At 37.8% G+C, this 9,863-nt stretch overlaps 1 protein-coding gene across 7 annotated transcripts; it reads left to right on the top strand.

Moving 5' to 3' along the window:
* LOC131231659 (uncharacterized) lies at positions 1-6,481 on the top strand. Of its 7 annotated transcripts, none has more exons than XM_058227934.1 (5): positions 1-76; positions 2,426-2,469; positions 2,557-2,662; positions 5,346-5,515; positions 5,656-6,481. In XM_058227934.1, the coding sequence occupies exons 3-5, from the start codon at positions 2,634-2,636 to the stop codon at positions 6,006-6,008; spliced, it is 552 nt and encodes a 183-aa protein (XP_058083917.1). In that variant the 5' UTR covers positions 1-76; positions 2,426-2,469; positions 2,557-2,633; the 3' UTR covers positions 6,009-6,481. The 7 variants fall into 7 exon arrangements, with proteins under 7 accessions (XP_058083917.1, XP_058083913.1, XP_058083918.1 ...); XM_058227930.1 differs by having other exon boundaries at positions 2,557-2,679; XM_058227931.1 differs by lacking the exon at positions 1-76 and adding an exon at positions 550-917 and having other exon boundaries at positions 2,557-2,679.
* Positions 6,482-9,863: the final 3,382 nt, after the last annotated feature.

The following is a 9,863-nucleotide window of genomic DNA, read 5'->3' as shown; positions in this document are numbered from 1 at the left end:
TAGATACCTGGTAGCTGCAATTGATGGGGTCTCTGAGAAAATGACTATGCAGGATATCTGTGATCTAATATGGGATGTACGCATTCAAGACAGTGAAAAATCAGAATCCGTTTCTACCAACACAAAATTGTTGGCTGTGTGGAAGGCTGTGTGGCAGTTCATGTGCATTTGTAGTTTGTTTTGAAAACATTAAATAGACCATTAATTGTTTTGTTGGTATTGTGCCAATTGTTTTGTCTTGATGAATGTTAAATGGGTGAAACATGCACAGGTTCAATCATTGGTTGATTATGATATTGTTAGCTTCGGTTGATAGAAACCAAGGCTAAAGATGGATTTAGTATTAGTTGGCATTAACTGAGGTGAAAAACTAGCTTTAGCCTCAGCTATTGAGAAATGAGGCTAAAAGCTGAATTTAACCTCGGTTGATGCTAAAAGAGGCTAAATCCATCTTTAGCTTTGGTTTTGCCTCAGTTACCCAAACTGAGGTTGCAACTCCCGTGGCTAAAGGCTTTAGCCTCGGTTGTAAAAAACTGAGGTTAAAAATAGATTTAGCTTCAGTTGGAGGCAACCGAGGCTAAAATTTGAATTTAGTCTTAGTTGGAACTTTTAGCTTCACTTGAAGAACCGAGATTATAAAAGCCTTTTTAGCCTTGGTTGCTAAAACTGAGGCTAAAGCCTTTAGCCATGGAGGTTCCAACCTCGGTTAGGATAATTGAGGCAAAAATGAGGCTAAAGGCTTTAGCCTCACTTTTTATGCTTTTTAGTTATAGTTTTGAACTGAAGCTAAGGGCAGTTTTTGTTGTAGTGACAGTAGCAAGTAAGAAGGGGTGCAAACCACGTAACAAGGAGACTACATTTCATCTTATCCTCTTGATTTCGGAAAACCATGACCAAGGAATCAGTTGTTATTGCTGGTGAATGCTTGAGACTTGTAGTTCTCCTGCACACACTATCACACGCAAGTGAATGTCAGAAAGATGTTATGAATTTACCATTGGAAGCATCTAAACAGGAACCCATAATTTGGCCAGCTTAATTTGATTTACATGTATGCAATTTTTAACTAATTTCTAACTATCTATGCATCATCCACCGTTCTGCCAGTGTCAATTTTTTCTTGAAGCTAAGTCCACGATTATATGGAACTTTCCTATTTGGAGCTTAGTTTGTAGAGTTGGGGCCATGATTGGTATATCCTAGACATTTTATTTTTTAAAAAAAACACAGGGTGTCCCCACCTCTTTTTAAAGTGAGACTAATCCCTGCGGATACACGCAGTCACCCACAACCATGTGTATTGGGTAAAGCCAAGGAGGGGAATCGAACCTTCACCAATAGGGAGCAAACCTACGGTGAAGACCATTCGCCCAAACCTCATTGGGGGCTAGAGTAGAGCAACCGTGGGTGCCAGCCCACATCTGCAAACTAAGCTCCACACAGGAAAGTTCCTTGTTTGGAATGAATAGGGAACTAACTCGGCCTCCTCTATATTATATTTCTGTAAATTACCAATGTGTAAACGAAAAGTTTATTTGATATGAAAAAGTATACTGTTTCTACATCATACGTAGTTCACCAAATTGCCACTTACATTCTTAACAATAAAGTGCGTCTGCAAAATGATTTCAAAGTTATAATTTCTAAGCGAAACTATTCTTCAAATTATCTATCATCTAGGCTGATTCAGTTGCATGCAATGAGTTTTCAGATGAGTATGGCACCTTTTTGGCCATCATTGTGTTTTGCAAATCTTCTATTCCTGTTTGTTGAAGAAAATATCGTACTTAATATTATGTGTCACGAATTTACTGATCTAAACATACTATGAACTTGGTTTAGTCTTGCATTATCCATTTTGTAAATGTTTCCATCAACTTTTTTTTATATCTCAATTATGACAATAAAGAATCTTTGCCCCATAATCTATTGATGTCTTGTTGAATTCAGTGGTCATCTTCATTACACTTCTATGTTGGATTGGTGTAGACCAGCTCAGGAATGATGCACTTGCATAATTTGTTTCGAGAACTGATTGCGTGCAGGAAAATATACCACAACTGGTGGGGTACTGTACAATCTTTCCTTCCAAAATGCCGCTTGTGTAGGACATCAAAATGATAGGCCCCACCATGAGGATTATGCTTCTAGAAAACCCAGGCTGATTCACTCACTTTATTGACCACACCTTAATGTCGAGTCAGACTATCTGTTTTCGATTGATTACAGTGGTATGTCCATCTGATGCATGAAAAGGACAGATTTTTGTTCCAACTTTCAAGTGATCTTCCTGGTGGGTCCTATTGCATTCACAGTGTTGATGCCACACAAGTGGTATGTTTGTGCCAAAGATGGTATGGTGCCACAAGTTGTGGTGAAAGTGCAAACGTGGGAAATAATTCTTTCATTTTGTTTTCTGCTGCAGGTCTCCTTGGAGATATTTTCTCCCTAATTCACAATATCTTGGAGGTACTTCCCATCTGAATTTATGGCATATAAGCAAGTTGGTTTTCATCATGTGCTTCTAAAAAAGTTGTCTTATCGTATTGATTTCAGACCAGGGTATCGGTTGTTATTGCTGGTGAATGCTTGAGACTTCTGGTTTTCCTGAACACAATGTCACATGCAAGTGAATGTCAGGAAGATGTTATGGGCGTGCTTGGTCAGTGGAATTGAATGGTATTGAATTGTATTAGATGGGATTAACATTATTATTGCACAATAATTGCATGTTAGGAAATATCACAATATTGTAGCCACCCAATACCATATTTGGGATAAAAGTTTTGCTAGGGGAAAACACCGGATTAAGCAAAATCATGTTTGGTGGACCATTGAATTGTAATCAACGGACCAAATTCACAACGGATGTCGTTCAATTGTACACATTTATAACCAGAATGTCACATGTAAATGATGTATATGGATGGACAACATGGATAAACGCATGCATCAATGTAGGGCCCACATGTGTAGTGGATTTCAAAATTCATGGAAATCCTGCATAGGACCAAATACAATTCTATGGGACTAAATGCAATTTCATCCCACCCAATCCCAATCTTTCCCATCCTCTCCGAATGCTGGATGGAATTGTATGGGACCAAATGCAATTCGATCCCACCTAATCCCATCTAATACCCTGCGCCAAACGCTCCCTATGGTTCTCCACTCATGGCTTGGTGGTAGACAGTGTGTTTCAACCTGAGGTTATAGGTTTGAGAACCCATGTGGTGTGTGTGGGTATAAGAGTGTCTATTTGGCCACTAAAAAAAAAAAAAAAAAAACGAAGGGGGGTTATTTGATGCTCAGGCAGTGTAGGACACTTTGATAGGCAGTCATCCATGTGCAACATGCATTTTACTCAAATTAAACCGACTAATCTGCCAAGTCAGTCCACAAATAAGATTTCTTGAACAATCCCAACTTCTGGTTTGTGGATGCATGTTTGTTGAAACAGGACCATTGAACATTTTTTTCATTTTTTACTGCCAAATCCAATAGTCACAGATAAAAAATAATCATGTTCATGGTACATCTAAAAAGGGACCTATAATTTGTACAGCTTAATTTAAATTACTTTTATTTTACGTATTCAATTTTAGACTAATTTCTAAGTACCTGTGTGTCATCCATCACACTGCCAGTCTAGCTTTTCTCAAAGCTAATTCCACAAGGAGATGAAATTGTAAATGTTGAGGTCAAGTTCCCTAATCTTTCCAAATAGGAAACATCCCCTTTTAGAACTTTGTAGATTCGGGTCCCGTATTTGGTTTATCCAAGCCATTTGGTCTTACAAAATATCCTCACAATTGGTCAACTCTAAAACCTTTCCGTTGTTGACATGCAAATACATGGTTAAAAAGAAATTCAGGAATAAACCCACATTTAATGTAGGAAAGACCAAAAATTTGATGGCTATGATCTTCCAATTTAGGAGATTTTAGAGATATGTTCCATCCATGATGGGGGCCGTCGGATCGATGGCTTGGGTAGACTAACCATAGGCACCACATCTCCAAACTAGGCTCTAAACATGATTGTTCCCTCTTTAGAATCAATAGGGATCTCGGTCTCCTCTGCGAAAGACTTAATATTCTTTTACCACAGCATTCATAGTTCACCAAATTCCCACATACATTCTCATCAATAAAGTGCCTCTGCAGAATTATTTTCAAGTTACTAAAGGAAACTATTCTTCAAATTCTCAATCATCTAGGTTGATTCAGTCACTTGCAATGAATTTTCATGAGTATGAGACCTTTTTGGGCCATTGTTGTTTGAGCAAATCTTGTACTCCTGGCTGTTGAAGTGAATATGATATTAAATCTTATATATTATGAATTCGCCGATCTAAACATAATATTATCTTGCATTATCCATTTGTTTTACTCATGCATTATCCATTTGTTTTCATCCACTGGCTTGTTTACGTATATTATGATAATTTAGAGGCAATGACCCATATTCTACTGATGCCTTGTTGAATTCAGTGGTGTCGTTAATTACACTTTGAGAACTGATCATGCACAGTCAATGATACCGCAACTTGTGGTACCATACGATATTTTCTGCCAACATGCCACCTGCGTACGACATGAAAATGGTAGGCCCTGCCATGAGGATTATGCTTCTGGAAATTCAAGCCGATATGCTCACTAGGTCGGCCACACCTTACTGTACTTCGAGTCAAATTGTCAGTTGTCCATTGATATGGCCTAGCTGATGCAGACAACCTGATTTTTGTTCATAGTGATCTTTTACTATTTTCATAGTATTGATGCCTACACAAGTGGTATGTTGGTGGGAAAGATCGTATGGTTCGACAAGTTGCGTCACCTTGCTTGCATGTGACCAGTTTCTCAATTTTCATTTTTGGGATGAGAAAAGCTTCAGTGGTTTGGGAACATGTGATAATCCACTCTATGCATGGGCACCCATGTACCTTAAATTAACTGTCGAAATCACGGATCCCATTTTAGATTGTTGTAACAAAAAAATTACCCTGAGTGGATGATACGAACTGCCTGATTGGTGGACATCTCGTTGAGAGAACAGAAAATATTCAATTGTTCGAATTAAACAAATTGAAGTCCATTAAGCAGAGGTCAGGATCATTTTGATTAATCCAATTTTGGGGAATTTCCATTTACAGTGGGGAACACTGTTTGGATGGTTTGAGTTTTGAACTAAGGTACAAATATCGGTATCCTACTATGGCTCTCATAATCTGTGAGTGTATCAAGAAACTCGTTTTTCATGATTCATCCCGCACATATCTACTGTATCTAATTCCGATTAGGGAGCAAAAAAATATTTTAACATTCTTGGATGGTACTTTTCAGGATATCAACTGAGATTAAAGCTACTCAGGGCGAGAATGCAACTCAGGTGAAATCCACATGTTCATCTCCATTTCCAATCATCAAGATACCATTGCAGATGGACAAAGAGCCTCAAGATAATGTTTTAGAACCGGTGACAACTCATCCCAACACTAGTAGCATGGAAAAAGGTGGAGAAGAAGATGATGATGATGATGATTAGGATGCATTTCAGTCTTTTCCTGCTGATAACGCTTGTATTGCTGCTCATCTAAAAGTAGTCAGAACGGAAGTTGTGCTTGCTTCAATTGACGATTCTCCCATCTTGAAGAAACCAACCACCAAAGCAAAAATGACTTTGAGGAGGGTTCGGATTTTGAACTGCACGAGGATGGTGGACAGGAGAATGATGCGTGGAATCCAGAGGGTTGTGGAGAGAATGTATTAACAAGACAAGGCAATGGAAATGATCTCCAAGAGTTCTTTAGTCCACAACCTCTCAAAAATGCCGAATTGCCAAACAACATCAACCCTGTTTGTGGGAATGAGGGTCCAGTGATCAGAACCAACGGTGATGAAAATGAGGAAGACCTCTCCGATCTTCGATCGGTTGAGGATGTTGCAGAATTGAGTACTTACCATTATTTGCCAGTGGGTGAGCAGATTGATGAGAAGCTGAGGTGATGGAATTGATCTCCAGGAATCCTGGAATTCAGTGGATTGAGGATGCTGAAGAGTTGAACAAAGAAAGGCATTTAGAGAGCGGCAGCGAGAGGATGATGAGGACACAAGATGATGAGAATAGTAAATCAAGAGATTTCTAATCCACAGCCAGCTGAAGGTGTGGAGGATACAAGTGACAGACAACAGCTGGGTGGTGATTGACAAGAAACAATAATCTCACAATGGCCTTCTGATGCTCAACCTCCCTAGGGCGCCAGAATGACCATACATAAAAATGGTGATCAAGAGATTTCTGATCTAAAACCGAAGCAAATAAATACAAACCGAAGTAAATAAAGTACTAGCTGGATTGAAATTCTGCACGTCGAAGTGGTGAAAAGCTCTTTCAACATAACTGTTTTGAGTTATGTACACTTTCCTGCCTTTTTGCTCCAAATATAGTCATTCAAAGAATATAATTAATGACTCCTAAATTTTTCTTATTCAATTTATGAACCGAACAAGCTTTTACACAACAATATTTTTACTAAGATGTACAACCATAATTTGATTAATACTCAATCATAAGAGAATGAAGTTACTTGTACTATATCGACGAACATAGGCACAATTATCTGTCTCACATTTTGGAAATCTCAAATCAACAATGAATGATTTAAACTACTTGTACTATCCCCTTCGCACCTATTTTAATCCAAAAGCTATCTTGAAAAATTTTCAGGGATGATTGGAGAGATTTTATAGGATTTTATTTATTTATTTATTTATATTATAAAAAAGCTTTCCTGGAAAATGTTTTCCACCATAAGGTGAACTCACAATTAGAGAAAATGTCATTTTCTTGAAAAATGTTTTCCACCCAAATAGGCTGTTTTTTTAAGAACAATTCATAGAAGAAGTTTTAAAAAAATTTCCCAATCTTTTCTTTGTTTGTTTTTCCAAGCCCCAAACAAGCCATAAAAATATACCAACTTCATTACTAATAATTTTAATAAAGGACTTCTAAAGAAGGAGAAGATGGTTGCAATAAGCCCAATTGAAGTTCTTTGGAATGCCTCCTTTAATTTTCTGATGAAAAAATTAAAAAAAATTAAAAATTCCACTTTTCCAAAGGTGAGCAAGCTTATCCAATTTATGCAATTTTTGGATATATCTAAGAAACATGAGGCTCTCTTAATGATAATCACAGTGCTATTAACATTAGGGTTACATGTAAAGAAAGGCATAGGTTACTCATTATGCTCCTATAGACTGGCATATATTCATAGAAAATTTGCATTGAGCTACAATACCACCATCTTAATCATATTTCCAGAGTGTGGATTCGTCGTTCTTCTTCTTCTTCTTCTTTAAAAAAAAAAAAAAAAAAAAAAAAAAAAAAAAAAAAAAACTAAAGAAGCGACAACTTACCATCTCTTTATCCTTTGGATTTGGGAAAAGCTTCACTTAAAATCCCATTTAGCTATTTATCCCTCTTCAATCTATTAGAAATCTTATCGAGGGTTACATGTGTCATGTTCCTAACATGCTGAGTAGGTTTTATTTCTCAGCCCTTGTTTGACATATTTGGGAGGGAGAATATAACCACGTTCTTAGACCATATCATTAATGTTTTGAAATCGTTAGTCATTTTTGTTTTCAAGCACTTATTGGTGCCAATTCCACAAGCTTGCTCTTTGCTGCCTAGGATATCCCTACATCGCATAATAGAGCGAGTCTTCTTGTGCGTCAAAACCATGATCAAAGATATCCTGACCTTAGTGGATAATATCATGTGTTAAAATAAATGATATAAGAATTGGGCTCATGTTCTTTCCTCTCTCCTCAGGAGCTGAGGAGTCATCTGAGAGGTTGACATGCATAGGCTAGGAGATAGAAGTCTGGAAATCCTTTTTGTTGGCATCTCTAAATTAAATATTATCTATATTTTAATGCTCTTATTTAAGTTTATAATAGGGAGGTGTGAGATTTCTACTTCAGACTCTTGTTCATGTATAATGAGTCTTGTTATGGGTGAAAATGAACCAAGCAAGACAACCTGTATGAGCGAGAATACAAAGTATAGAAGAGGCAGAGAGCTCGGTCCTCGCTGCCTAGACGAACTGTATGAAGAAGAACACAATGTGCAGAAGAGAAAGTCAGCCTACTCCCTCTGTGAGAGAACACGAAGCACAACCTCCACGAACAACTAGAGTCCCAACCACCGGAGGGGACCTCAACCTTGGTTGTCTCGCCATTGTAACCCACGGGCAACCTTTGAATACCGACCTAACCTCGATCGAAGATCACGACCACAATCAACAATTCTCCTCGAACGGCACGGCAGGACACCAATCAGCCCGACCTTGAGTTAGCCTCAGTCATTGAAGACCGACCATGGACTTCGACCACCTCGCTTGTGAGGTCGGACTCGATCATCAACTCCTAGCCCATCGGAGGCTGACCACTTGGAGATATTGTTGTTAAGGTAAGATCCCCTCAGGATCCTCACCAAAGATCTCGGGAGGATACGGATGACGTGTTCGGGAGGAGATTCCTTCTATAATACACACCTACCAAGTAGGGAAGTTACCATCTACATAATTGGCACCAAAATGCTATAAATAAGGGCCTTATCTACAGTGAAAGGTACGTACAAAAGTTCTATTAGACCTAGTGTGCATGTTCTAACTTTGGCATCAGAGGGTCCCCTGCGGTAGCCAGGGTCCCCATTGTGGTGTGGTTTTGCAGGTATATTGCGATCTAGAAAGGACGACTGGATTTCTACATCAACAAGTCTATTAGCTAGTGTACTCTTATATCTCTCCTCTTGGATTATTAGAAAATGCTAGAAAGAACTTATTTTAAGATTTGTCTAGGACTCCCTTGGGTGCTACTTTTCAAATTTTTCTTGCTAGTCAGTTAACTTTTCATTTGATTTTCTTTTCTTTAATTTATTCCATGGCCCAGGGTGTGGGCTTTCCATCCCTAGCCTTGGGCTTAGGCTCTTTTCCTTTACTTTTTCTTTCTTCTTTTTTCTGTCCTAGGGTGTGAGTGCTTGTTTCAAGCCCAATATGTGGGATTTTTTTTGTTTCCTTTGCTTTAAGGGGCTTTGCCCCCGTTGTTGTTGTTGTTGTTGTTGTTTTCTTTTTCTTTTTTATTTTTTTTATTTTTTTCATGTTCAATTAGGTCTTAGCCCTTGGTGTAATAAAAGAGTCTTTCTTCCCTGCCTTCTAAAAAAAGAAACTTAAGACCATCTCTCTTAGATAAATAAACTCATTCTTTTACTTTTCATAATACATTAGTATATATAAGGAAAATGATTGTAATTCCTAGAAGGTAGTTTTTTTTTATTTGGCTTGAAACCCTTCAGTTATAAACTCATTCTTTTACTTTAATTTCTTCCATGACCGACCCCGGCCCCCCCCCCCTCCCCTTTTTTTTTTTTGTGCGTGTGTGTGTGTGTGTGTGTGTGTGTGTGTGTGTGTGTGTAATTAGGTCTTAGCCCTTGGTAATAAAAAGAGTCTTTCTTCCCTGCCTTCTTAAAAAAGAAACTTACACCATCTCTCTTAGATAAATTAACCCATTCTTTTACTTTTCATAATACATTAGTATATATAAGGAAAATGATTATAATTCCTAGAAGGTAGATGTTTTATTTGGCTTGAAACCCTTCAGTTAGAAGATAAACATCACACAAGAAAACATCTTTATCCTTTCAAATACTTTATTACATAATCACCAACACTAAAATACTACATTTCTATAAACATCGATTCTACAAACTGAATTATGTACATATCATAACAAGAAAAACACCTTCTCCATGCTCGATGATTTTCATACAACAAACACAGTAATAATGTTCATGCCACC

This window comes from Magnolia sinica, chromosome 17 (genome assembly GCF_029962835.1).
Source record: "Magnolia sinica isolate HGM2019 chromosome 17, MsV1, whole genome shotgun sequence".
NCBI lineage: Eukaryota > Viridiplantae > Streptophyta > Magnoliopsida > Magnoliales > Magnoliaceae > Magnolia > Magnolia sinica.
Note: the sequence above shows the minus strand (reverse complement) of the source record. Positions and strands in the feature narration are given on the sequence as shown.

What these genes read in the sequence shown, in the direction of transcription:
- LOC131231659 (XM_058227930.1), top strand. Translation starts at nt 2,624, where the DNA reads ATGCAAGTGAATGTCAGGAAGATGTTATGGGCGTGCTTGGTCAGTGGA. An exon ending in TTGGTCAGTGGAATTGAATG is followed by an intron (nt 2,680 to 5,345) that starts GTATTGAATTGT and finishes GGTACTTTTCAG; the next exon opens with GATATCAACTGAGATTAAAG. An exon ending in CACTAGTAGCATGGAAAAAG is followed by an intron (nt 5,516 to 5,655) that starts GTGGAGAAGAAG and finishes CCCATCTTGAAG; the next exon opens with AAACCAACCACCAAAGCAAA.